At 48.4% G+C, this 27,764-nt stretch overlaps 3 protein-coding genes across 8 annotated transcripts in view; 1 reads left to right on the top strand and 2 right to left on the bottom strand.

Annotated features, from left to right (window-relative positions):
* The window catches only part of XKR7 (XK related 7), a 40,283-nt gene extending 35,960 nt beyond the window's left edge, over positions 1-4,323 (bottom strand). Inside the window, exon 1 of the mRNA XM_019972230.2 lies at positions 3,893-4,323. The gene's annotated coding sequence lies outside the window, so the exon portion shown is untranslated. The remainder of the gene's footprint in view (positions 1-3,892) is intronic.
* Positions 4,324-4,444: 121 nt separating this feature from the next.
* On the top strand, positions 4,445-27,764 carry PDRG1 (p53 and DNA damage regulated 1). Of its 5 annotated transcripts, none has more exons than XR_011570177.1 (6): positions 4,445-4,633; positions 6,151-6,226; positions 7,284-7,358; positions 9,450-9,530; positions 20,808-20,879; positions 27,361-27,764. XR_011570177.1 is itself a non-coding variant. In XM_070801473.1 (5 exons), exons 1-5 carry the CDS (start codon positions 4,547-4,549, stop codon positions 20,813-20,815), a joined length of 327 nt encoding a protein of 108 aa, XP_070657574.1. In that variant the 5' UTR covers positions 4,445-4,546; the 3' UTR covers positions 20,816-23,261. The 5 variants fall into 5 exon arrangements, 2 of the variants coding, with proteins under 2 accessions (XP_070657574.1, XP_019827788.2); XR_011570178.1 differs by lacking the exon at positions 27,361-27,764 and adding an exon at positions 23,086-23,261; XR_011570176.1 differs by lacking the exon at positions 27,361-27,764 and adding an exon at positions 22,519-23,261.
* The window catches only part of TTLL9 (tubulin tyrosine ligase like 9), a 50,575-nt gene continuing 35,529 nt past the window's right edge, over positions 12,719-27,764 (bottom strand). For both annotated transcript variants that reach the window (XM_070801470.1, XM_070801471.1), the window contains 5 exons: positions 21,672-21,730; positions 20,719-20,915; positions 18,724-18,837; positions 17,415-17,539; positions 12,719-13,075 (listed from right to left, as the gene is read on the bottom strand). In XM_070801470.1, the coding sequence (XP_070657571.1) occupies positions 12,999-13,075; positions 17,415-17,539; positions 18,724-18,837; positions 20,719-20,915; positions 21,672-21,730 (572 nt within the window). In that variant the 3' untranslated portion in view covers positions 12,719-12,998. The remainder of the gene's footprint in view (positions 13,076-17,414; positions 17,540-18,723; positions 18,838-20,718; positions 20,916-21,671; positions 21,731-27,764) is intronic.

Genomic DNA, 27,764 nt, shown 5'->3' with positions numbered 1-27,764 from the left:
AACACATCTGTGGGACAGGGGCACATTGTCAGCAGCTGGGAGGCTGGGCCTGGACCACTTACAGACCAGAGCCTGTGGGCCAACCACCCAGGCTGCCTGAAAAATTGGGATATTGAGCCAGCTTCCTGCTGCTCCTAACACCGGTACAGTCACAGCCCTGTCACCTCTCCAAGCCCCATCATTATTCTCCCATCCCCAACACACACACACACACACACACACACAGGACCACACCATACTCACCATTTTAATCCCATCCTATCGCTACAGCCAGAGAGGTTTCACAAAGGAAACCCAATCATGTCCCATGCTTGCTCAAAACCCTCCAGTAGCTTCATGCTGACCTGAGAACAAAAGCCAATCCCCTTGCCTTAGTGACAGGCCTGGAATGACCAGCCGCTCCCATTCCACCACCTCCAGCATAGGGGTTAAGAGCCTGGCCTCAGTGAGAATCCGCCTTGCTTAGAATTCTGGCTCTTTTCCTCATTCATTCATTCAGAAACGTTTGTTGAGCACCTACTATGGGCCAGGTAATGTTCTAGATACTGGGGATCCATCAGTAGCAAATGAGACAAAGATTCCTGCCCTCACAGAACTTCCTAACAGAGAGAGATTAACAGTAAACATAAGTACATTCAATAGCATGCTGGAAAGTGACAAATGCCGTGGGGGAAAAAACACGGAGCAGAGGAAGTTGATCAAGAGTACTGGGGGAGGGGGCATTTTTAAATAGAATGTTTAGGATAGGCCTTGTTAAGAAGGTGAAATTTAAGCGAAGACTTATAGGACCTGAGGGAGGGAGACAAGAGGACTCAGAGGGAAAGTGCAGAGGGAGCAGCCAATCCACAATACCTGAGGTGGGACCGCACGTGGCTGGTTTCAGGAGCAGCCAGGAGGTGGGGAGAGAGATGGGAGATGCTCAGAGGGGTAAGGCAGATCAGGGAGGGCCTGGTGGGCCTCAGGGAGAAGTTTAGCTTTTACTGGTGAGATGCAGTGCTGAAGGGTTCTGACCGTAAAGGAGTGGGGGCAGGGGAGGCAGGACAGAGAAGAAGAGGAAGCCTGGGAGGGCTTGTGGACATCATGTGGGTGGCTGCTTCAGCCTGATCCTAAGGGAGAACTCCGGAGCGTTAAGCTATACCTCAGAGTTATCCATCCCCACTCCTGTCAGCATTCCATGCAAGGAAGGTGGGTTTCCATACTCCTGAAATGATGAGCCACAGCTTAAAGGAAAGGTAAGACCCTCCCAGGAGGCCCCAGCAGCCTGAGAGTGGTCCTACCTCAGGAGAGAAGTGGGTGCTGGTCACTGAACCCTTAGCCAAGAAGAGCACACAGAAGCAGAAAAGGGTCTCCAAGGGGAAGGGGTGTAGCGTCGTTCTTACTGCCTCCAAACACCAAAGCCCAGTCGTTACAGTCTTTTTGGCCTGGAAGGAAGGGCTTGCTAAAGATGAGGCACACCCCAGTGTGACCAGGTAGACTTTTCTGGTTAAGAAAGACTTAGGGATCACTCCTACATGAATTGCAGAGGGATTCATGGTCTATAATATCCTGACCATACGGCAGCCCAGCCTGATACACCTTTTGGCATGGGAAGCTAGTTACAGTTGGGTTAGTTCTGTTCACCTTTGGATACTTTGGGTTTTAGAAAGTTCTGCCTCATGTTGAGTCCATGACTGAGTGCATACTGTATGCCAGGCAATATCCTGCGTTCTGGAACCCAGCAGTAAACAAGAGAGACAAGATCCCTGCCACAAGGAGCTCTCAGTTGGAGAGGGAGATAATTAGAGAAAAAGATAGTGTGGTAAGTAGAGAGAGGGTACCCCAGGAAGCTCTGGGGGCTCAGGGAGGGAGGACTCTTGATTTTGGGAGGAGTCGCCAAGCTGATAAGTGGGGGTTGTGTAGTAGTTATACATTTAGAGGTGTGGGAGAAAATGAATCCAGGTTGATAGAAGGGTGTGTGCAAAGGCCCTGAGGATCCTACCAGTGCTATCACTGTGGCTACCCTCTGTCCAGCAACTATCCGCTCCTACGTGGATGACTGTAATAGCCTCTTCATGGGTCTCCCACAGAAAGACAAAGAAGCTGGGGTACGCAGCCACTAGCTCTTTTCTCTTCTTGGCTGAGGGCCACTCCTATGTGCATTAACTCACCCACCTTCCACGCTCAATCTGTATCCATGAGCAGAGAGAAACTGGAAGCCACAGGCCCCTGCTGCAGTACCTGCTGGCCACCTCAAGGGAGGGCCTTGCCGTGTGAGCAGGGCACCTATAGCCCCTCCGATAGCTCCATAGTTTCAATGCCTCCTTCCCTCTATCGTCCTCACTTCCTGTTTTTCCCTCCTTGCTCATTCTGTTCCATCTACACTGGCCTTGCAACTCACCAAAATGAAGGCTCATCTCCGGGCCTTTGTTCCCCCTGGGTAGAATGCTTGTCCCCTAGATATCCACATGGCTCAGCCTCTCATCTCCTCCACATCTCTGCATAAATGACACCTTTTCAGAGAAGCCACCCCCCGCCCCCGACCACTTTATCTCACATCACCCCTCATTCGTTCCATCTCTACCTTGACATGGACATGAGTATGAGCAAACTCCAGGAGACAGTGAAGGACAGTAAAGTCTGATGTACTGCAGCCCATGGCACGGCACAGGGTTGCAGTCAGACACAGTTTAGCAACTATAAAACAACCTTGCCCTGTTCTTTTTTCCATAGTGCTTACCACCCATCACCTGACGTAAGATGTATTTTATTGTTCATGCATTTATTATGTGTCTCTCCCACCAGACTGAAAGCTTTGGGCAAGGACCAAATCTGGTTTTGCTCATGGTGAGTTCTTATAACAGGGCCAAGGCAGTCAATAAATATTTGTGAAATTGATGGTTCTGAAACATAAGCGGTTCTAAAATAGGAGTCCTTCCAGGTATGACTGTCTCAAAGGCTTATGTCCCTCCCATACAATGCCAGTGGCCAGGGGTGCCCTCTGAGGGCCAGTCACAGCCAAGAAGCTGCCAATTTTGGAGCCTCCTTCAACCCTTTCCCATCCAGGCCCATCTGGCAGGGGTCAGGGGTCAGCCTGGCCCAGGCCCCTTTAAGCCCCTAGGTGGAGGGGGATAATCCTAGGGTCCAGGCCTCAGGGATGCCTGGTGAGCCCTGTTTCTCCTTTGGCAAATGTTCCTCCTTCCTTCACAGGGCCTGTGTCTGTGTTTCTGAACCAGAAGGTATTTACACAAAACATCCCGGGTTTGGCGACAGATTCACCCTTAATGAGGAATCCTTAACGAATCTCCTTCTTTCCCCATGCCAGGTGGCTGCAGGGAAAACTAACTGCCTCATCAGTTGAAGGAAGCCAAAGGCCAGGCAAAGACAAGGTGCTTCGAGGACTTTTGGGGCCACAACTTGGTGGAGGGCCTTTTTTTTTTTCCAGGATCCAGAAACAGCTGTGGTTTGGAAGTTTGAGCACTCCTGGACCATGTTTGCTCCTGACTTGCTGTGGGACAAGGAGCAAGCCTCAGTGTGCAGCTGCGAGATGTGTAATAACCCACCCATACAAAGATGGTTGTGAAATTCAAGGAAGGCAAGGGGTGTGAAAGGGCTTGGTTACAGTGGCCAAAAGGAGAGAAATACAAGCTGGACTCAGGGAGACAAGAGGTCAGAGCTCTAGTACTGGGTCTGCTGTTGACTTTTTAAAACCCTCACCACCCTCTGAACCTTGGCTTTTCCAGCTGTACAGTGAAGGGTTTGGGTGTGAAGATCTCTAGGGAATCTTCTGATTCAGAAGGGCAGACACTTTCCACCTGCCTACTTCTTCTTGGAAATCTTCCCAGCTCCTACAGCCCACAATGATTCACTTTCCAGCATTCATACAACTCTTCTGAGCTGGCACTTCATCACTCACCGTCCTTCCTTGGGTCTAGGTCAGCTATTTTTGACATTGGGTCCAACACAGGGGCTCAACGAAAGTAGAAGTCAAACAATTTTAAGACTCCTGCCTCCTTCCAATCCTGCGGAAACACAATGAGAAGCATTTTTATTCACTCTCATTTTATAAATCAAAAACTGCTACACTTGCTTCCTTGGTGCTCCTCAGGCAGGGGAAGAATGATTTGATTTCTCCAAAGCCCTATCACTGCCTGCCGTGGTATATAATTATTTGTTTTGTGATCAATTGTTTATGTTACCCACTAGATGAAGTTGCGCGAGGGGCAGGGACTTCGTTTTGTTCACTTCCGCATCCTCAGCGCATAAGAACTAAGGCGAGGGCAAGGTTAAGAACTAAGGGAGGAAAAAAAAAAAGAATTAAGGGAGGGCGAGGCTAAGAGGTTTGGACCTGCAGGGGGCGCTCCAGCCCCGCCCCCAAGCTAGGCCCCGCCTCTCGCGTCCGCTTTCGCGCGAGCTTTGGAGCCTGCGAGCCTCCGTTCTTCTTTTAACTGCGCATGCGTGCCGGAAGCCCTGTGAGAGCGGCGCGTGCGCGGACGGAGCTGCAGTGCAGCAGAGCCGGAGGTGAGCTCGGTAGGGTAGCGGCGTAGCGGAGTCGTGACTGGCAGGCATCATGCTGTCGCCCGAGGCGGAACGGGTGCTGCGGTACCTGGTGGAGGTGGAGGAGCTCGCCGAGGAGGTGCTGGCGGACAAACGGCAGGTAGGAGGCCTGTCCGCGGGGTTGGGGCTCGGGTTTTGCGGTTGGGCCTGCGAGCTCCTGGAGCAGCGCCCAGGGTCCGGAATCCGGCTCCAGCTTGGGCTCGCTGTGAATTGACCTAGTCTTGTGGGCCAAGGGCTGTGACGACAGACCGGGCGGTTGTGAGGTCATGTTGGCCAAATGTCGAATGCGTGGCACAGCGCCGCCCTTGACTCCTGTATTTGGCACATATTAAGCCCTTCTGTGCCAGGCCTTTCCTCTCTTGCCATTCTTCCTCTGCCCTTTGCCCAGCTTTCCGGATCCCGACCCATTACCTCTTTGGGCCTTTGGTTTACCTGAACCGCTTTTTGAAAATGCAGTTTCTGGGCCATCACACCGACCTGGGCTGCACCGCTCCAGTCCAAGCCAGAAGAGGAACAGGAAAGAAGTCCAGGTGGTCTAGTAATCGCGCAGGAGTCGGGACGTGGGAGAAGTGTGGGGCCCAGGCCACCGGAGGGCCGTGGAGACCTGCACAGGGAGTTTAAGAGAGCTTGTGGTGGGAAGAGAGTGTGATATAATGGATTGAGGCTTTGAAAGATCCCTCTGGCTGCTCTGTAGAGCACAGACTATAAGGGGGCAAGGGGTAAATGAGGGGCCAGTAAGGGATGGGTTTGGGCCTAGGTGGTGGTGATGGGTCATCTCCATTTGGAGATGGCCTCCATGATGCTGAAGTATAGGGGTGAGGGAGTAGGAGGGATCAAGAATGATTCAGACTCCTCATCTCCAGTTAGAATGATTGGATGCTTGGTCAGTTGGGTATTAAGGGAGAGCCTAGTAAACACTGCATCAAGGTGTGCTGGCTGACAAATAGCAGTTAAAGTTGAATGAGTAGTTACTGTGTATCAAGTACTGTGCCGACTTAGTTCCTAGGTTAATAACCTAGGTGATGGGTCCTCTTCCTGTCCCTGTTTTTCAGAGAGGTGAAGTCACACAGCTCGTAGCAAGCTGCAGGATTCAAACCTGGGTGTTCCGCCCCAGAGCCTCCACTGCCCGGCAGTAGTACTGCACTGCCACCTCACTTTCTTAGTAGTCGTTTTGCTGTGACCACCGTCTCAGTGCCAATACCCGTGCCTTTCTGATATAATATTGTCGTTTTTCTCAGGATACTCGGTCAGAATCAGCTGGAGGAGCTTGTTCAGGAAGTGGTTTCCACTCCCCTGGTGATTCTGAAATGCCTTGAAGCTTGAGAACTGGTGCTCCCGTGGATGATAATAAAAACTTACCCATGTAGTCATTAGACATTTCCCCAGCACCTCCTCTGGGGGCGGGGAAGACACCTGGATGAAGCATTGTCTTTAAGGAGCTGGAAGCTGAGTAGGGGAAGAAGTACCTTCACACATCTGTCCACTTAGGCAGGACATTAGAATTAACCGAGGAACGATGCCTTGTCGTCTTTGTTAGGTTTTAACATCCCTGGTCTGTTGGGAGTACAGACCCGGGTAGGAGGTAACTGAGTTCCCTCCTGCCCCTGTGCTTTTCAGATTGTGGACCTGGATACCAAAAGGAATCGGAACCGGGAGGGCCTGAGGGCCCTGCAGAAGGATCTCAGCCTCACTGGTAAGCCTAGCTTCATTGCTGCAGCCCAGAGGCCTGTTCAGTTTACCTTCTAACGCCTTTGACTTATTCCTGTTAGAGACCAGGCAGGAGGCCACAGGTGTGTGGCACAGCCCTGGAGATGGGAGAGACAGTATTGCAGGTCTGACGTAGACTGTGGCTCAGGGTTTCAGTTCTTACCTCGATGACAGGTTGTTAGCTGCTAGCTTATCAGTTGACACTGGGAAAGTGCTGGGGGTGTAAAAACAGTGAAGTTCTGCCCTTGTGCTCTACAGGTAAGTCAACAGCATAAATACAGAACTGAAAATTGTAAGAAAGCCGAAGAAGGAAGTGAACACAGGGTTGATCTTGGATAATGGGATGGCAGCTCTTTAGGTGAGGCTAAGTGGTAGCGATAGAGGAAGCAATAGGGGAGGGGCATGTGATCATGCTGGAGAGATGGGCAGAGGCCAGGCCATGATGAAGGGCCTCAGGAACCAAGCACTTAAAGTGCACTGGAAAGCCTGAAACCTTCCAGTTTCTTGTCTCACCAGAGTAAAATTCCAGAGTCCTACAGGACTCTGTGTTAACTGATTTCCTTGAACTCTCCCCCCTTGTCTCCTCTGCCCTCAATGCTCGCTCATCAGCTGCACCCTCACTGCTCTCCTTGCTGTTCTGACACACCGGCACATTACTGATCCTTGCTGTTCCTGGTTCCTCTGCCTGGCTCGCTCTTTCCCTAGATGTGTGTCTGCAGGGCTTACACTCCTCATTTTCTTCAGGTCTCTGCCAGAATGGCACATAATCTGTAAGACCTTCCCAGACTGCCTGGTATAAATGACAAGCTCCTCCTTTTGGCATTCCCCATCTCTCTTTCCCTGCTTTAGTTTTCTCTAAGATACCTTTCAGGGTCTGATGAATCATATCTGTATTGTCTTGACGTTGTTGTATAGTCTCTCTTCTCCACTCTAACATAAGCTAGGAAGGCAGGAATTTCGTCCTGTTTTGCTGTGTTTTCAGCATCTAAAGCAATGCCTGACATCAAAATATTTGTTGAAGGAATGACTATTTGCCATTTCAGAAGACGTGATGGTTTGCTTTGGGAACATGTTTATCAGGATGCCTCACCCTGAGACAAAGGAAATGATTGAGAAAGGTAAGCCTCCTGGGCAGGGGTCAGGAACAGCACCACCCCCAATGCCACACCCTCTCCACCCCCACCCCAGCTCCTGGCAGCTTGATGCGAGGTGGCTGGTGGCTGTGTGCATTTTAATCTTTGCTGTGCCACTGAGTTGTTTCTGCATCTCTGAAGGGGGATACGTCTACATAGCACAGTTATTGTAAAAGTTGAGATAATATATGTACCTAGCTATGGGGTCGCACAGTCGGACACGACTGAAGTGACGCAGCAGCAGCAGCATAGTGCGTGTTTGTCATTGAGGAATGAGTTGGACTGCAAATAACAGAACTCTAGCAGTTAGTAGGACTTAAGGAAATACAGTTCTGTTCATCTCATGTACGAAGTTGTCCAGAGATGGGCAGTCCAGGACTGGCACAGCTGCTCAGCAGAGTCGATGTATTCTCTTGGTTGGTGTGTCATGATTGCAGGCCTCGTGTCTGAGAGCCAGGCTAGAGGAGAGGCAGGAGGGTTTTCTCCATATATGGCCTTGCTCTCTAGTTTGGAAATAAGACCGTCCTCCTCAGGGACTTCTGCTGATACCTCATTCGTCAGATCTAAGGCACGTGCTCATATTTTCACATCCCCGGAGTAGCATCAGGCTTGAAGATGGAGGTTTGAGGAGCATGAAGCTCTTGAGTTTGCCACACTAGGGTACACAACAGATCTCACAACCATGATCCTAGAGGCTCTTTGGAGAAAAGTCATGAAAGCAAAAGGTCAGGCTGCAGATGGGTCCTTGGCTGGGATAAGGGCAGGTTACACGTTTTCTCTTCCTCACCCCTGAAAACATGTGGGCCAAGAGAACCAGCAGCACGGTTGCCACTGCCGCTGAAAACAGGGTAACTCTATCCCTGTTGAAACTGAAATTCTGTCAAAGGAAAGTAGATCAGCTTTGAGGAGAAACTTCTGTTGAAAAACATCCACTAGAGACTTCCTTGGTGGTCCGGTGGTTGAGAGTCCACATTCCAGTGCAGGGGACTCGGGTTGGGTCCCTGGTGGGGACCTAAGGTCCCACATGCCAAAGGACAGCTAAGCTTATGCATTGCAGCTAAGACCCAACACAGTTAAATAAATAAACATTTAAAAAAAAAAAAAAAAGAAAACATACACTAAAATCATGGTTATAAAATTGAATTGTCATTGTACTTGCAGAGGGACTGGAGGCTGCTTAGAGTAAGCTTCCAGAGGGCCTTGCCTGCCTGGGTTGAGGGTCAGGTCCCCAGCTCTCTTGGCCCATGAGTGTGGTCTTGTCACTGACCTAGAAGGGTTCCAGAGCAGCATCTCTTTCTCAGGGATGGACACAGGCTAAACAAAGATCATGCAAGATGGTGGTTACTCATTTACAACGAGAACCCGAGCGACTGCCCAGGTCAGAATGCTTAGCTGGTCAGGGCTTATCACCATCAGAAAGAATGAAGGTCTGTAGGAAAGGCAAAAATGTCACTCATGAGTGGGTGAAAACAGCAGATGGAGTTGGTTGGGTGTCATCAGTTGGTTGCACTTCTCACGATGCATCTGCCTTTGGGCACAGTCCATTCTGTAAGACAGCCTTCTCTTCCCTGCCATGAATTGGTTAAGTGTGAGCATGAGACAGAATGTTGACTGTTCAGGTCACAGTTACCACAATCCTGCTGTTGTGAAAACTCCTCACCTGGATGGATGTGGGTTTGTAAACTTCGTCAACCACCTATTTTCCATCCATCTTCGAAGAGGCTGTGTCTTTTTATTCTTAAATCTGAATTTTCCATAATTTCATTGTGAGAGGGTGACCCAAAGTCCTGGTATTGCCTTCCCCATCCACTGCCCAGGGTACTTTGCATAATGAAAACAGGCTGATAAACTGCAAGTTGGGAAACTAGTGTGCTCAGCCCTGTTCTGGGCTCACTCAGTGGTCGGGGTAGGCCATGTCCCTTCTTTAGCCTTTAGTTTCTTCCTCAACTGGTCTCCCAAGTCCCATTTTCACCCCCGCATGCTCAGACCCCTGCCTTCAGTGGGGCTGGGCAGAGGCTGGTATCCTTGGGTGTCTGTAGTGTAACCTCATCTTGTTTGCTTGTCTCATTTTTTCAGATCAGGAACATCTGGATAAAGAAATAGAAAGACTCCGGAAACAACTTAAAGTGAAGGTCAATCGCCTCTTTGAGGCCCAAGGTATTGGCCTGGGGACTAAGCGTGGGGCTGGAAACCAGGAGGGGAGACAGTATGAGCTCAGACTTGGCAGGCTGGGGTGGGCAGCTGGTGAGTGGGAAGTGGGCAGGGTTGTCTTGAGCTGACCAGAGATGGAATGGACAGGAAGTTGGTGGGATCTTATTCCTGTTACAAGTTCTTTTCAGGCACAAGAATGGCATGGAGTGTCTCACATTTTATGCCAGGGTGTGACTGTGGGGGCCAAGATACCTCTGACTAAGGGTCAGAAAGCCTCAGTCAGGTGGTCCAGGTTAGAGCTGAATTTCTAGGTAAACCTAACCACTCCAAATTGGTCAGTCTGGCACAAATTAGGAGGGTTCTGCACAGCCGTCATGACTCTGCAGGTTCTTGGTAACTCAGGAACAGGTGTTGATGTTCCTCGTTCTGTGCTTTGCAGAATTTGAGGCCCTTCTCTGTCAGATTTCAAGGCCAAGTTTTTGGCAGCATGAATGCAGTGTAAGCTGCATTGCCAGGCTAGACTCCAGGGCCAGTAGGTTGGACAACGGGAGCCCTGACTCACTGATGAATTCTTCCCCTAGGCAAACCGGAGCTGAAGGGCTTTAACCTGACTCCCCTCAACCAGGATGAGCTTAAAGCTCTCAAGGTCATCTTGAAAGGATGAAACCTAAGAACCCAGGTGGGGGACCTAAGACCAGTATCCTCCCCTGGGTCATGGAGGACCCAGAACTCTCCAGCCTTGAAACCTGCAAGGACAGGATCTACCCTGCAAGGGGACAGGTGTGAGAAATGCAGCCATAGCCATGTACGAAGCTTCTTTGTCTGTAGCACTTGGCTACTTTTTGACAGCAGGAGGGAACCCTCAGCCTACACCAGTATCTGCCGGCCTGACCACTGGGGCTGGATGGACACAAGGCCCATTGACAGGCCCTGGTAGCCACCAGGAGGTGGGTGGGGGCAGCGCCAATGGGGGTGCGAGAAGGACTGCAGCAGGCACTTCTCAACAATGGCCTGCTGTTGGAATGGGCCCTGGAGGGAGAAGAGTGGGAGCCTCATTCCAGCATTCCTCTCAGAAAGAGAGAGACGTATTTTCAAGCAGTGTGTGTAGCAGAATTGGAATAAAGCAGGAGGCTTACAGGAGGCTCCTGTGCTGGATGAAGGACAGAATGTTAGTGCTCTGTGGTTCAGCACAGGCAGACACATAGGCCCCCGTGCTGCCACTGGGGCCCATTTTCCTGCTCACCCCCGGGATGGAGTCCAGAGCGGGTGCTGCTTGTCATCCCACCTCGGCTGCTCTGGAGTCAGGAAGGCCTTGCAGAGCCCTGCGCCAGCAATGGATGAGGGCCATCCTGCTGTGTTGTGCTTAGGCGGGACGCGACTCCAAGGGCTCTGAAAGCAGAACCCGGGCAGCGCTGCTTAGAGCTCCCGTCTGCCTTCAGGGTCTGCGACCCTAATGTGAATGTGCCGGGAGGGATGTCTTCGGTGTGCCTCAAGGGCTCAATACATGTTACCTAAATGAACGAATAGTAGCTTCTAGTCTTTACCTCACTTGTCCTTAATGGAAGGTATGCCACTCCCTTTGGAGTACTGTCTATGAAGGGGCAGTGGTTCCTCCTTGAAATGACGTCAGGGCAGGGTGGAGAGGGCACTCCATTTGGTTCTGGCCGATAGTTAAATGCGGGGACACAGGCTGCCATGGCCAGATCTTGTGCTTTCTTCGAAAACCTAGAAATTTAGATTTTTTAAGTTGAATCCTTTGCTTTTTAAATACTGCTGATTAATTCAGAAAATTGTAAAAAGCTTGAATATTGGCCAAACAAAACACTTTATATAAGCCACATTTGGCCCAAACCTCTGGTTTTGCATCCTTTTGAGTTTTTTTTTTTTAGTAGAAATTGCTGGGGTTTCTCCAAGGTGGCCCTAGGAAGTAGGGAGGTGGAATCGGAAACTAAATGTCCAGAGTAGATGAAAGGATGTGATAACTCCAAATAGTGGACTATTACACAGCTGTAATCAAGAATAAGGAAGCTGAAAACTGATCTGGAACAAGCTTCAAGATACATCAAAGTGAGAAGCAAAGACAGGTGTCTAATAAGCTCATAATTTGTGTGCAGACAGTTATGTGGTTCCCTCAGAATAGAAACTACATGGTTGGGTGCAAGGGAAGGACATGTTGCTGTTGTATTTTTTAAAATAAAAATGTAAGAAAATGGGGAGTTATGGCATTCACTGGTAGATACTGTCTGGATGACTGCTTGGCTCAAAGTTCTCTCTGAATGTTGACCCTGCCTATCTGGCCAGGTGGATGCTAGGCCAAAGAAGAGCCAATCAGATTCTTTCTCCTGGAGACGTGGACCCCATTCCTAGCGTTGTCTGGGCTTTACCCAGTCACAGGGATGAGGGAAGCCCCCACATTCTGGAGCAGGAGCCCCAGAATGGCCTGGCTTCTGGCCTTCCCAAGGCTAGCTGACCTACTTAGATTTGCCAGTATTTTTCTTTGAAAAGCCCTTCCCTTCCCCCTGCAGTCAGATTCTGCTGTTTTCAGTTAAAAGAACTGTCCTGAAGCAGGCGGAGTGATAGAGGAGCTGCCTGGGGTCCCTTGAAAGGTTGTCCTGAAGCAGTTAGCCACCAGCCCACTCTTGGGTCAACTCCTCTTCAACCAAGAGGCGTTGGAATGTGGAAAATGCAGACATTCTTACATGTGCCCAACTCCCCAAGCCATCTCTGCCTGACAGCCCAGGGCTTTCTAATCTAAAAAGCTCAGCTCCCAACCTCAAATAGGAAGGCCCAGAGAGGCACCTAGGTCATCTAGCTGACTTAATAAGTGCACCTTCATGGAGACTCACTAAGCAGCTCTGCCTGCCTGATCCTTGCCTTCTCTACTTGAGAAATGGGGATGCTCTGGCCCACTGGTTTTCAGATGATCAGGGAGCTCCATGGGTCCCCTGACATGCAGTCAGGGTATTGTAAGAAGGGCAGGATGTATTTAAGGCTCAGCCCTTACTCGGACCCCCAGTAAACACACAATCTTAACAACTGCTTGCTTTGCGAACACAATTTAAGAACTGAGCCCTTGCTCTTGGAGGAGCCTATCAACACATCCCCTGAGAGACATCAAAGGGTCAAAACCAGGAAGATGTGGTTGCGGCAACAGCATTCCCTGAGCCAAACCTGGAGCCCAAAGACTCTCCAAATAAGGGCTGTAATGCTTTATTAGATGTGATCTCCCTCAGGTATAACTTGCTGCATTTCTCCTCTTCACCAAGCTAACCAATCCATCAAGGTTAAAATCTATCCAGTCCCAGAGATTGGTTCTCTTCTGGTGCAAAGATATCCAGGGTAGGGTGGGGTGCTGGGCCAAAGCAGCTGCCAGGCCGGAAGGGAGGGCGACTGAGTGCTCTGAGTGCTGCTGTGCTGAAAAACGGGGAGCAGAGAGAGGGCCGTTGTGGTACCAGTGGTTCTCAATGCTGGGGGTTAGTTGGGCGTTTTCTTCTGGCCTTGAAGGGAGCGGAACAGCTGCCTCAGCTGTTCCTTCCGATCATTGACGCAGCCTGGAAGGGAAGTGGAGAGTTGACTGGGATGGGCTGTCCTTGGTCGAGGGGTCTTAGGGGAGTAGAAGGGGCCGGTGCTCCTACTACCTGCAGAAGGAGGGGCCAGCAGAAGCCGGGCAACCACAGATGGTTTCCCAGGTGGAGCTAGTGGTAAAGAACCCACCTGCCAATGCAGGAGATAGAAGACACGTGGGTTCAGTCCCTGGGTCAGGAAATCCCCTGGAGGAGGGGAAGGCAACCCACTCCAGTATTCGTGCCTGAAGAATCCCATGGACAGAGGAGCCTGGTGTATCATAGTCCATAAGGGTTGCAGAGTTGGGCATGACTGATGCTACCTAGCACGTATCCCCTCTCAACCGCCGTGGCCTTTAGACAGGTCACTTAACTCTTTGAGCATCAGTTTTCTTATCTGTACATCAGGATACCTGCTTTGTGGGGTAAATGCAAGGATCAGGTAGTATTCACTGGGGGCCTACCCCAAATCAGGGGCTACTTCAGGTGAGGATGTAGATTTGACTTGAGCTTTCACAGGCATAATGTATGCAAGAGAAGAGGAGGCTCGGAGAGGTGAAGTAGTTTGCTCCAAATCGCACAATTAGTAGCAGGACTGAGGCTTGAACCCAGGCTGCCTAGCTCCGGAGGCCAAGCTCTTAACCACTCCCCATATTGCCCTGCCTTCTGGCTTTGCTCCGTGAAAATGCACTTAAAGCTGGCACAGGGCCTGGTACCTAAATCTCGTGTGTCAGGCACATTCAGCTAAGAGGTGGATGGCCCCAGAGGTGGCTCCTACTCTTGTGGGAGGGTGTCCCAGGCAGTTCAGGCTGACTTCACATCCTCTCCTAGTGCATTCACAGTGTTTCCTTTCTTTTGTGCTCAGAGCTGATCCTTGAGGCAACTCCATGGTCATTTAATCTTGTGCCAGGTGCACTAATGGCACCTCACAAACAGTGGTTGAATGACTGAATCCCCCTGGGCACAACTACTGACCTGGAGGTGTCTGCCATGTTTCTCAGCTCCCCAGAGCCCCACCCCTGCCTCCTAGGCACTCAACAGCAATCAAGGCTTCCCTGAGCTGCAAGTCCACTAAATGCCAATCCCAGGGGTTTTCCAAAGTGAGTTCCGTGGAGCCTTAGCCTTAACTAAGGTTCATAATTCATTCATAATTCACAAACCTTCGTGTCCAATTCAAATCTCTTGGAGTTCTAGGCTCATCTCTGGGTTATCTGTTGATCTTTTCACCAGATTGCCAACACATCCCTAATTCATTTCATCAATACTCTTCCCACCCCCGGCCAGCTCCTCTTATATTCAAAATCACCCACCCAGATACTCAACTGGAGAACCACTGTTCTGAGTCTTTGCTGCTTAAATATGGTGCAGGAACCATTGGCACTGATATCTGAGGTGGATTGTTAGCAAAGGTGGTTGTGACAATCCTCTTAGTCCTCTATGGACCTATCTGCAAAGTAACTGCCTCTCCTCCCATCAAGAGATGGAGTCTATTTCCTTGACCCCTGAATCTGGGCTGGACAGGCTTTGGCTAACGGACTGTGGCAGAATGACACGTGGAATTTCTGAGCCTAGGCCTCAAGAGGCTTCACTGTCTTCTCTCGCCTTCTTGGAACCCTGAGACTACTGTGTGAACGAGTGGCCACCTGGAAGAAAAGGCAGCTGACAGCCCGTCTTGACCACCGCACATGTGAATGAAGCTATCCTAGGCCACCATGTCTCAGCACATCTGCTAAGTGCCTGCCCCTGTGAGAGACCCCAAGCCACACCTAAAGAATCATAAGCAAGTAAGACAGTCGTTGCAAGCTGCAAAGCTTCAAGAGAATTTGTTACACAACAATAGTTAACTATTAGGGGGCTTTTAGGTGTGCAGACTCTTAGCCCTCTTCTTCCAGACCTACTGAGTCAGAACAGCATTTTAACAAGATTTCCAGGTGATTGTACAGCTTGAAAGCATTGTATAGCCATCCTCCAACAACGCCATGTGGCAGGCCCTAGGGGTCTGCCGTGGGAGAAGCATTCACAAACCGCCTCTCCTCTGCCTTCCTCAAAGCAAACTGCTTAGAACTTGACTTCCCGGGCCTCCTTGCAGCGGAGGCGCCATGTGACCCAGCTCTAGCGGGTGAGATGTCAGCAGAGTTACCTGCTTTCCTTTGGGAACAGTCAAAACTTGAAGGAAAGCCTTTGGCCCTTGGGCCTGCCTGGGATAAGGACACAGTGTCTGGAGTTGGAGCAGCCATGAGGCAACAAGCATGAGCATCAGGGCTAACAGGCTGAGTGTGGTAAAGAAAGATCTGGGTCCTTGGTGGCACTGTGCATCTGTCACTTATGGCCTCCCCAATGACTTCTGGTGACTCAAGACAAATCAGTTCCTCTCTGGGTAACTATTAGTTTGTTAGTTGTTTGCAGCCAAACCCAATCCTAAATCATACCAAACCCTAAAAGATACTCAAAACTTTTCATCAAAAAAGAAGGAAGAAAAATGCCACAAACAAAAAGGAAAATGACAAACTCATTTTGTTTGAATGGAAATATTCAAACAAAAGGAAAATATTTACAGTAAGTTTGACAGGGGGAAAATATCCTCAATATATTAATATCCAAGGCCTTTACAAATTTAGAAAAATGGAAGCCCACTGGGGGGAAAAATAAGTATGGACAGCTTACAAAAGAACAACTGAAAATTTTAACTCTGAAGCCTCACACATAATCAATGGAATGCACAGAAAACAAGTAAATATTTTTACCTATGAAGTTGGCAAAGGTTTTTTTGTTGCTGCTGCTGCTGTCATTTTAAATTCAGAGCTTGCAAATTTGTGTAATCTTTCTAAGAAAGCAATTTGACTGTAATAAGTCCATTTTTTTAACCCAGTAGTTCTATTCCTAGGAATCTGTCCTAAAAAAAATAGCCAGTTTCAGTTGAACTTTATTTGAGAGGATGTCCTCACAGCATTATTTATAAAAGTGAAAAACTGGAGTCATGCCAAATGCTCAATTATGTGAAATTGGTTTCATAAATTTGGGGATGTTTTGCAGCTGTATGGTGATTTTGTTTCTAATTTTGCCAAGGGACAAGTGCTAGCAGCCTAGCTTTCGGGTTTTGAAGTTGGACAGATTGGGTTCAAGGCCTCTCTCACCACTTATGACCAAGACCGTTGGCGCGTGATCTAACATCTGGAGACCCCTTCCACGTCTGTAAAATAATCAAGGCTACCTAAAAGTGAAATGAGATAATGTATGTAAAGTAGTCTGGACCTGGCCATAGTGTGTTTCCAAAAGAGAGTGAGTGAAGGTTGCTCAGTCCTGTCTGCCTTTAGTCCATGGAGTCTTCAGGCAAGGATACTGGAGTGGGTAGCCTTTCCCTCCTCCAGGGGATCTTCCCAACCCAGGGATCGAACCCAGGTCTCCCACATTGCAGGTGGATTTTTTACCAGCTGAGCCACCAAGTAAGCCCAAAATAGAGGCTCTTACTAATGTTATTGAATGAGCTGGAAAATGCTATGTGGAAAAGTTAGACTCAAAGCTTCAGCCCAATGCCAATTTTGTAGAAAAAAATATGAATATATGCATTTTTATAAAATTGGAAGGAAATACACCAGATTGTTAAAGATGGTTATGTTTGGATGATTTTTTTCATTTCTTTCTTTAGTTTTCAAATATTCTACAATGAGTGTGAATAATTTTTATAGTCAGGGAAATTTTTCACTTTTTAAAAGCCAAGATTAAGGTCAAGCCCTGAAGTCCTTAATTTCTTTTAGCAACATATCGTGTTTTTTGTTTATGTGCCACCTAAGCTTTTTGAAATCTGCCTCATAACAGATTAATAATATCCTTCACCACATGCCGTGCAGTATTCTAGGCATATATTGAGATAGAAACTATTCGATCTCTGTTTTACAGATGAGGAACAGAGAGGTTAAGTCCCTTGCTCAAGGTCACACAGCTGGTAAATTTTAGACCAAATTAAAACATTCTGGGCTTCCCTGGTGGTTCAGATGGTAAAGAATCCACCTGCAATGTGGGAGACCTAGGTTCAATCCCTGGGTTGGGAAGATCCCCTGGAGGAGGGCATGGCAACCCACTCCAGTATTCTTGCCTGGAGAATCCCCATGGACAGAGGAGCCTGGCAGGCTACAGTTCATGGGATCACAAAGGGTTGGACATCACTGAGTGACTAAGCACAGCACAGCACATTAAGTCAATAAAAGTGTACACAGAGAAAAATACCAAACAATAGAAATCTAGTAAAACATTCTAACCTCCATGAAAAGTTGCCTCTCAGACTACTTGCCACCTCCCATGTACCCACTCCCCATCTAGCCCCACATACCGAGATGTGTGTTGGTCACAAAGTTCCCCATCCCCGATAGGTCAGGACCGCCCTCTTCTCTGCTGACAGGGCCATCGTTCCACATGAGGTCAAAGCCTCCTACTCGCTTCTCCCTTCCTGTGAGCCTGGACAAGCAGGAGGTACAAAGGGTTAATGAAGGTTCACCTGGTGGGGCCCTCAGGCCAGGGCCCTGCACGCTCCCAGCACCCTACTGGTGCCCACCCTGTCCGAGTACCTTTTGTCCATCCAAAGTGGGGGATAACCTGAGGGGGTCATCCCCCATTTGTCCCCAGGCTTCCACACTTGGCCCCAGTAACGTGCTTTCTGGTTTAAAGTCTGCTGTCCTTCCCAGATCAGACTCCACGAAGGCGGGGACTAGGACTGCCGTGTCCTTTATCTACCGTTCCCCAGTGTTTAGCACCAGGCCTGGCACACAGGAGGGCCTCAAGTGTTTGCTGAAGGAATAAGTGATGGTGGATGAGGGTGGTGGACACCTGAGGTTCTGCCTGCTCAGCATCCATTTCACTTCTTTTAGCCTTTGGGTACCTGGGGTTTCCTTTTTGAAAACCAGCCTCACTCTCTCACTCTCATGGTTCAAGTGGGGCTGACCCCAACCCCTGGGAGAGGGCACAAGACCTAGGCTTGGTCAATCAGAGTCCCAGTAATTGATTCAGGGATGGGCATGTGACTCAATCCCACCAGGGAGCAATGAGAGTCAGCCCTCAAAATTTTGCTGGAATAACTGGGGAGAAACTAACAGAGAGGAAAGAGGTGAGAAAGAGGAAAGTGAGAACAGACAAACCAGCCAACACTGTCTGAGCCATTCCTGAAGTCAAACCCTGGATCTTCCTATTATATATACATCATTATATCAATAAATAGCCTCTTACTGAGTACTTACTGCGAGTTAGACATGTTAAAATAAATTACCTTTGTAAATTAATCTAACAACCCTGAGAGTTAGATATGAAATCTCCCACTTTACAGATGAGGACACTGAAGTTCAGAGAGAAGTGACTGGGTCAGGGTCCCACAGTCAGGAAAGGTTGAGGAAATTCTGCGGGACTGAATCTCAGAAAGCTGTAGTTGGCCCTGCTCTGCTGGGTCAGGGCCGAATCCTTGGGCCAGGACCTGATCCTGTGTGAACATCACAGTTTCCCCACCTGTGGAACAGTGGGGCGGGGGAGGGTGGAGGGGCCAGAGACATCTCTGAGGTCCTCTCAAGTTCCAGGGTTCCAAGTTCTCTCTCCTCAGCGGGAGCCCTGATGGGGAGGTACAGGGGTGTATGAGCGAGGCTGCCCTCTCTCACCTGGCCTCCATGTCCACAATGTGCAGGGTGTCTTCCAGGAGGCAGGTCTTGAGCTCATAGTCCTCCTGGCTGCTGGCTGTCAGTGATGGGGACGCATTGACCTCCAGGAGCCACCTGGGGAGGGAAGGGAATGGAAAATCTTAAGGTTGCCTGGTCCCTGGAATTTCACGAGAGACTAGATGAGGTGCCTGGGCCCCACCCTCAATTCAACCGGCGCTGCTGTCTCTACGTTTCCATCTGAAGAAAGGTTTCAGGGACTAAAACTTTTGAAAACAACTGTCACACTTGAAACCCCCACAGGGTCCAGGTGGTGACTTAAATGAAGCAAGCTGGTGAGGGTAAGAACAATTTTGTGCCCTGTGCTTATTACTCCTTTGGCTTCTTTCAGAAGAGCTGGAGTATGAGAGAAACTTTCCTAGTGAACATTTGTCTATAAATGGTAACCAGGGGACTTCCCTCGTGGTCCAGTGGTTAAGAATCCACCTTCTAATGCAAGGGGTGTGGGTTCAATCCCTAGTGGGGGAATTAAGGTCCCACATGCATTCTTAACACCTTTTTTCAAACACTGATATTTGGACTTCAAATTTTGGAACTAGGTATTTTTGTCTAGTACTAAAAGTTTAAAAATGTGTATTATCTGTAAAAACTTGATGTTGAAAAATATGTTAAAGCGTTACTGGCCAATTAAAAAAACAAGATCCCACATGCATGGGGGCAACTAGCCCGTATGCTGCAATGAAGTGCAGTTGCAGCCAAATATATCAATAAAAGTATTAAATAAAAGATGGTTTTTAAAAGATGGTAACCAGCCTGCCAAGTCAGGGGGGTGGGGAGTGGCAGGGAGGGGTAGGCCTGTGGTGGGCTGGGAAGAGCGTTCTACCTCTGAAGGGGTGGCTGTGGCAGCTCAAGCAGAGTGTTGCCCTGTGAGCATATGAACCCAGAATTCTAAGACCCTCTGACTCTTCCAAAACATCCCGATGTTTGTGCAAACATCTTCCAGTTATGGGAAATGGTCAATGAAAATCAACCCAATGAAATAAAAACATTCTAAAGGTCAAACTCAAAGTGTCTGCAGGCCAAAAGCAGCCCAAGGGCTTCCAGCCTGTGACCTCTGGTTTTCTGCAGCTCTGTTAGTTGACAGACAGGAATCTGGGGCACAGAGGGCGGAGGGCTCACCCAGCAGGTCAGTGAGAGACTGGGGCCCCCTTTTCCTATCTACTGCCTCCTTCTAAGCTCATTTCCCCCATCAGTGTCCACATTAATGCCTGTAGCACAGCTTGCATCCCAGAGGGCAAAGGAGAGAGACCTGCTGGGGCCTGGCCCTGGTTTCTCTTGAACTTGGGCCTGACTTAGGTTTTGCTCTAGGGCTTCTACTCCTGGCTCAGAAAGGCCCCCAAGAGCGATACAGTGACCCTGGGGAGGGGGCTGGGTCCAGGACCCATAGTGCTGGTGGAAGCTACTCAGTCCAGGAACGTGGACTCTGGGCCCAGCTCAGCCCTGGACTTACTGCATGACCTCAAGCTGCCTGGACAACCCCACTGGGCTTCTGTGCCCTGTTGTATCACCCAAGGGCCATCAGTGTGTTCCCTGACAGCTCAGGTGTGTTCAACCTCCTCGTGAGCACTGCAGGAAGGCACAAAATTCTGGGAATTGACATGGTAACAATACTCCCTTGCCCAGCCCTTTGCATCCTCAAAGCACCAGGATTCACAGAGGGGAAGTTTCTTGCCTAATGGGAGGGGAGGGTTGCTGACTCAGCAGATGCTTGGGAAAGGCCAGTGTCGGGCATGGGGCTCATTTCTTCCTCATAACATTCCTCTCTGCACAGTGACCATTTTACAGCCAGGCAAGTCAAGGCTCAGAGAAGGGAAGCATGCCCAGCCAGGAAGTTGCAGAGCTGAGCTTAAAGCCAGGCAGTTTGGGTGCAGAGGGTATAAAACATCCCCCCTCCCCCGCAACCCCCGTGCTCTCCGGGCCACCAGCCCATCCACTTACGGCTTGAGGTCCTGGTCTATGAGGATGTCATAGCCGTACAGCTCAAAGCAGTGCTTGTCGCTGATGATCACCTTCTGCACGCTCTGCAGGCTTCTGATGAAGATGTTGTCCATGTCGCTGAAAAGCGTCTCTACTGCCTCGGGCCCGTGCTTGGACGCCAGGTACTGCCGGAAGCGCTGCAGCATCCACTTGCAGCCCTGGGCCCCACCACCAGGTTGAGAGAGGAAACTTTAATCAGCCCAGACCTGGCCAACCAGGACGGCCATTTGCCATCAGCACAGACCCTAGTCTTGGACAAGGGGAGCCCAGCCCTGAGTCCTGTGATGAGCAGAACCCTTACAGGGCAGAGAATCTGCACTCCCAAGGAGGTGTGGCCTACCCAGAGCCTGGGCCTCTCTTTCTAGAGCACCACCTGCTATCCGCCACCCCAGAAGTCTCTGCCCAAATGCCCTGCACCGGCCTCTTCCCTGGGCCTGCCCTTTGAGGACAGATTGCACTGGCCATGTGGGTACTCCAAGACCCAGGGAGTCACCCACAGCTTGCTGTTTTGGGTGTGTGCGTGTTTGCAGGAGGCCCCCACAGGGTGGTGGAGAGCTGGGGACCAGTTCTTTCTGTACTCTTCTGTTCTGGCTCTTAACTCTGAGAAGTCTGAGTATGCTAAATATGAACCTGGTCTTCTGGAAGGTTATTAGGTAGGTAGGTAGTAGATAGATAGATAATATCTGTCCAGGTAGGACGACACAACACATATTGTTAAAGGGCGTACTGGTTTGATTTGTAACTCTTAAACATTTAAACACGTGATCTGTGGGCCTCCATGTATACGCTTACCCTGGGCCCTGAAAACAGGCAGTGACCTGACCTCTCTGGAGAACTCTCCTGGGCTCTCCCTCCTCACCACCCCAGCCCAGTCCCAGAGGCCATATCCGAGGGCAGGAGCCCAGCTTCCTCACCTTCTTTGGGTGGTAGTCGGGAGACGTCTTTTGCACAGCGACATTGGTGAGGTGAACGTCTGCAGAGGTCAGTGGTCAAGGGCCAGTGTGGATAAGAAGGGTAGCCCCCAGGGACCAAACGGAGACCCTTGCTTGGGAATCTCTGAGGAAAGGCTACCAAACAGCCCAGAGCTCAGGTGTGTGGGTTTTGGAGTCAGATGGACTCGGGTCCAAATCATGCCTGCATCTATCTTTACTGGCTGTGGGCTCCTGAGCAAGTCACTTAACCTCTCTGAACCTGTTTCCCCCTTATTAAATGCCGGTGCCTAGTAGTATGTTGATCTCCCGGGGTTATCTGAAAGATCAGATAAGATGCTGTGTAGAAGCACCTTTTACAGTGCCTGGCATGGCTGATATTATTAGATTAGTTAGGATTGTCCCACTCCAGAGAACCCTTTCTAACAAGTAGAGACACCAAATACAGAACAGCCTTCTCAGGACGTTCTGAGCTCTCTGTCACTAGAGAGGCTCAGACTAGGTGGCTGTTTTGTAGGAATATTGGAGAAATGACCCAGCATTGGGATGGGGTCAAGATGGCCACCTTTGAAGTCCCAAACCTGAGAGTCTGCCTTTTGGTATCATCACCACCACCGGTATCATCACCACCAGTAACATCAGCAACATTTCAAAGCTTATAGAGCATGTTCACACACATCATCTCTTTTCCCCAAATCTCTCCCATCTCACAGAAAGGCTCAGGGAGACAGCCACTTGGCATACCCCACCCTCCCCCACATAGCTAAGTAGGATGGAACCCAAAACCTCACGAAGAGGCAAACATAACTTTCTCCTGGACTTGGTAAAACAGGCGGAGTCCTAGGACCAGGACCCTTTGCTGCAGTGCTTGCACCTGGACAAACATCTCCTCCTCAAGCAAAAATACAAAGAAACTATAAGGGACTAAAAAGAACTGCCTGCATGTGCAACTGGGGAAAATTTTGGACAACAAGATACAAAGAGACCAAAGAGCCCTATTTCCACTTCTGAAGGGCGGGGAGCAAAAGCAGGAAGTCAGGAGCAAAAGCAGAGCACTGCACACAGCACCACCAAAGGGGTGGGCAAACCACCTAAGCCAAACTTCCAGCTTGACCCTGGACACACCCCTATCCTCACCCCATAGAAATAACCCACTCCTCACACCTCGGTGAGCCCAGCTGGCAAGGGAACCTGTTATTTGTTCTTGTTCCCCTCTGCTGCTGCAGGGACCCCAATAAAACCTTCCTGTATTTCTTGCCTCTGATCAATTTCTATTGATTGAGGTGGCCGAGAACCCTGGCCGGAAACATTGGACTGTTCACAGATGGGGAGGTAAGAGCCTCTAGGTCACTGATCCAAGTCTGACTCCCCTAACACTTATGTTTCTCCGTGTCTGTGGCACATCCGGCAGGATTGCAGCCTCTCCAGAGGAAGTGGGTATCCTCCCTAGCACCATTTTCCTAGAATGTCTTCTTTATAACTCTTCAAAGACTTTTTGGTCACACTTGTCTGAGAGTTCTTCTGCCTTAATTTCAAGAGAATAAGCACATAATAAACCACTAAATAAGAAGAGAACCCTTACGTTTTTGGTCTATTGATTTTTGAGAAGGGAGCCAAGGCAATTAAGTGAGGGCAAGCATCATCTTGGGTTTCCCTAGTAGCTCAGTTGGTAAAGAATCCTCCTGCATTGCAGAAGACCCCGGTTCGATTCCTGGGTTGGGAAGATCCCCTGGAGAAGGAATAGGCTACCCACTCCAGTATCCTTGGGCTTCCCTTGTGGCTCAGCTGGTAAAGAATCTGCCTGCAAGGTGGGAGACCTGGATTTGATCCCTGGGTTGGGATGATCCCCTGGAGAAGGAAAAGGCTACCCACTTCAGTATTCTGGCGTGGAAGATTCCAGGGACTGTATAGTCCAATGGGTTGCAAAGAGTCGGACACGACTGAGCAACTTTCACTTCACTTCACTTCAACCATCATCTTTCCGACAAATGGGGTGAGGATGCCTGGATATCAGTGTGTGAAAGAATGAAGTTACCATATCACAGGCAAAAATTAACTCCAAACAGACCACAGACCTAAATATAAGAGCCAAAATTATAAAATTCTTAGAATAAAATTCAAGAATAAGTCACTGTGACTTTGGGTTAGGCAGAGCTTCTTAGATGGGACAGCAAAAACACAGATGACAAAAAGTAGATAAATTGGACTTTATCAAAATTAGAAAATTTTATGTTTCAAAGGACACTATAAAGAAAATGAAGAGGAAGTGCACAGAGGACTTTTAGGGTAGTAAAAATACTCTGTATGATACAATAATGATGGACACACACCATTATACATTTGTCCAAACCCACAGAACGTACAACTTTAATATAAACTATGGACATGGGGTCATCAATTGTAGCAAATGTAGCACTCTGGTGAGTGGTGTTGATAATGGGGGAGGCCGTGCACATGTCAGGGTAGGAGGTCTATGGGGAATCTCTACCTTCCTCTTAATTTTGCTGTGAAACCTAAAACTGCTCTAAAAAAATAGTCCTTAAAAGACAAATGACAACCGACAGAATGGGATAAAATATTTGTAAATCATGTATCTGATAAGGAAGCAGTATTGGAAATACATCTAGAAACTTACAGCTCAACAATAACAGGGACAATCCAATGAGAAACTGCGCAAAACTGAGTAGAAATTTCTGCAAAGATTCGCAAATGGCCTCATGAATAACATGAGAAGCTCATGAATAACATTATTAGTCATCAAAGAAATGCACATCAAAACCACTTCACATCCACTAAGGTGGTTATAATTTAAAAGGCCAGATAATAACAAGTGTTGGCGAGGATGTGGAGCAATTGGAACCCTCCTACCATGTTGGTGGGAATGTAAAATTGTGCAATACTTTGGAAAATAGTCTAATAGTTGTTCAAAAGGTTAAATACAGAATTACCATGCGACTAGCAACTCAACACCTAATGTATACCCAAGAGAAATAAAAACATATGTCCAAACAAAAACTTGAGCAGAAATGTTCACAGAAGTATTATTAATAGCCAAAATGTGGAGACAAAAAAAACGAAAAAAACTACTGATACATGGTACAACATGATGAACCTTGAAAACATTAGGCTTTAATACAAGAAGTTAAGAGGACTTCCATTGAGGTCCAGCAGTTAGGACCCTGTGCTTCCACTGCCTGGGGCTCGGTTCGATCCCTAGTCAAGGAAGTAAGATCTCACAAGTCATGCAACACAGCCAAAAAAAAAAAAAAGTAAGATACAAAAGGCCACATATTTTATGAATCTGTTTACATGAAATGTCTGGAAAAGACAAATGCGTAGAGACGAAAGTGGTTACATAGGGCTGGGAAAGGGGGTTGTAGGGAAGTGGGAAATGACAGATAATTAGTACTGGGTTTTTTTGGAGTGAGTGAAAGTCACTCAGTCGTGTCCAACTCTTTGGGATCCATGGACTATACAGTCCATGGAATTCTCCAGGACAGAATAATGAAGTGGGTAGACGATTCTCCAGGGGATCGTCCCAACCCAGGGATTGAACCCAGGCCTCCCGCATTGCAGGCAGATTCTTTACCAGCTGAGCCACAAGGGAAGCCCAAGAATACTGGAGTGGGTAGCCTATCCCTTCTCTAAGGGATCTTTCCAACCCAGGAATCAAACCAGGGTCCTCCTTCATTGCAGGCAGATTCTTTATCAGCTGAGCTATCAGGGAAGCCCTAGAAAAGCTGATTTGGGGGACGGTGAAGCTATTCAAAGAGGAGAGTGAAAAGGTTGGCTTAAAGCTCAACATTCAGAAAACAAAGATCATGGTATCTGGTCCCATCACTTCATGGGAAATAGATGGGGAAACAATGGAAACAGTGTCATACTTTATTTTTGGGGGCTCCGATATCACTGTAGATGGTGACTGCAGCCATGAAATTAAAAGACACTTACTCCTTGGAAGGAAAGTAATGACCAACCTAGATAGCATATTGAAAAGCAGAGACATTACTTTGCCAACAAAGGTCCGCCTAGCCAAGGCTATGGTTTTTCCCGTGGTCATGTATGGATGTGAAAGTTGGACTGTGAAGAAAGCTGAGCGCCGAAGAATTGATGCTTTTGAACTGTGGTGTTGGAGAAGACTCTTGAGAGTCCCTTGGACTGCAAGGAGATCCAACCAGTCCATTCTAGAGGAGATCAGCCCTGGGTGTTCTTTGGAAGGAATGATGCTAAAGCTGAAACTCCAGTACTTTGGCCACCTCATGCGAAGAGTTGACTCATTGGAAAAGACTCTGATGCTGGGAGGGATTGGGGGCAGGAGGAAAAGGGGACAACAGAGGATGAGATGGATGGATGGCATCACTGACTCGATGGATGTGAGTTTGAGTGAACTCTGGGAGTTGGTGATGGACAGGGAGGCCTGGAATGCTGCAATTCATGAGGTCGCAAAGAGTCGGACATGACTGAGCAGCTGAACTGAACTGAACTGAAGCTGTTCTAAAACTGTTGGTGGTGATGCTCGTGTGAAGATGCTAAGAAGTACTGAGTTGTATGATTTAACCGGGTGAACTGTGTGGTATGTGAACATACCGCAGTAAGTTATTATTTAAAAAATGGAAAAAGAGGATGTTCAGGCAAAGAGAGTTACTGGTTTTAAGGGGGGGGAAATTGTTCCCTTTTGTTGGAAGAAGTGCTCACATTTCTCGGCATACTGCTCCTACCCTCGGGAAGGAGAAATCAGGGACTTTCCTAGTTTCTCGGAGCAGAGGCTACAGGAGGAGTGTGGGTCAGCTGATTTCCCAGCCTCCTCTCTCCGCGATGGACCTGAAACCAGGTTCTAATGAACCAACGAGCTAAATGGTGAACAGCAAGCAAACAACTGAAGCAATCCATAAAGAAGCAGAGCTGAGTGAGTAGCTGTGAAATCTTTCAAGGGGAAAATCTTTTCTTAGCTTAGAAACAACGGTAGAAATCACAGAGGAAGTCAGTGAATATAGTCAACTATGTGAAAAGGAAATCAGTCAGACTGAAAAGCCAAAAATGACAAGCAAACACGACTAGAGAAAAGATTTGTAACAAAGATGACAGGCTAATGTTTTTCTGTGTGAAAATCACACATAAATTGTTAACAATAAAATTTTACGACCCTCATAGATAAATAGATAAAGGATATTAAAACAAACAAAAAAAAATAAAACTGGTAAAAGGCCATCTGGGAAAGTGCACAAAGTTTCTAGTAGTAAACGATACACAATTTTAAAGGAATGTAAATGGAGGGAAATGCAAATTGGAAGAGATGCAAATTCTAAGGCAAAAATCTGCTTCCCCAGCAAATGAGTTACATTTTTTTTAAAACCTTTTTATTTGGAAAAACTCAAAACCCACAGAATACTCACAAGAATGGTATAATGATGCCCATATACGCTTCACTTAGATGTGACAATTGTTTAGGAAACGTGTTTTGTAATCAGTTTTATTGTCCCCAGTGCTGGGGAGCTGGGGCTAAATGGGCCCTGTCAATGGGAGGGTAAAAATGTGGGGAAATCTGGAAAACAATTTGGCTGATTCCCTTGACCCAACAGTTACACCTCTGTGAGGCCATATAAAGGAAAAAATTTTAATATAGTAAAAGATTTATGAAAAAAATGTTTTTTTACAGCATTGTCTGTCATTATAGGAAAAAACTGCTGCTGCTGCTGCTGCTGCTAAGTCACTTCAGTCGTGTCCGACTCTGTGCAACCCCATGGATGGCAGCCCACCAGGCTCCCCCGTCCCTGGGACTCTCCAGGCAAGAACACTAGAGTGGGTTGCCATTTCCTTCTCCAATGCATGAAAGTGAAAAGTGAAAGTGAAGTCACTCGGTTGTGTCCAACTTAGCGACCCCATGGACTGCAGCCTACCAGGCTCCTCTGTCCATGGGATTTTCCAGGCAAGAGTACTGGAGTGGGTTGCCATTGCCTTCTCTGAGAAAAAACTGACTACTTCCCAAATGTCTGCAGCAAGTACAATAGGATTAGTAAACCAGTGAGTTTACTCAGTGGAATACTTGGTAACTAATAAAAAATGTCTATAAGGAAAATA

Source organism: Bos indicus, chromosome 13 (genome assembly GCF_029378745.1).
Source record: "Bos indicus isolate NIAB-ARS_2022 breed Sahiwal x Tharparkar chromosome 13, NIAB-ARS_B.indTharparkar_mat_pri_1.0, whole genome shotgun sequence".
Lineage (NCBI taxonomy): Eukaryota > Metazoa > Chordata > Mammalia > Artiodactyla > Bovidae > Bos > Bos indicus.
The sequence above is the reverse complement of the archived record's forward strand: the minus strand, read 5'-3'. Positions and strand labels throughout refer to the sequence as shown.

What these genes read in the sequence shown, in the direction of transcription:
- PDRG1 (XM_019972229.2), top strand. Translation starts at nt 4,547, where the DNA reads ATGCTGTCGCCCGAGGCGGAACGGGTGCTGCGGTACCTGGTGGAGGTG. An exon ending in TGCTGGCGGACAAACGGCAG is followed by an intron (nt 4,634 to 6,150) that starts GTAGGAGGCCTG and finishes TGTGCTTTTCAG; the next exon opens with ATTGTGGACCTGGATACCAA. An exon ending in GAAGGATCTCAGCCTCACTG is followed by an intron (nt 6,227 to 7,283) that starts GTAAGCCTAGCT and finishes TTGCCATTTCAG; the next exon opens with AAGACGTGATGGTTTGCTTT.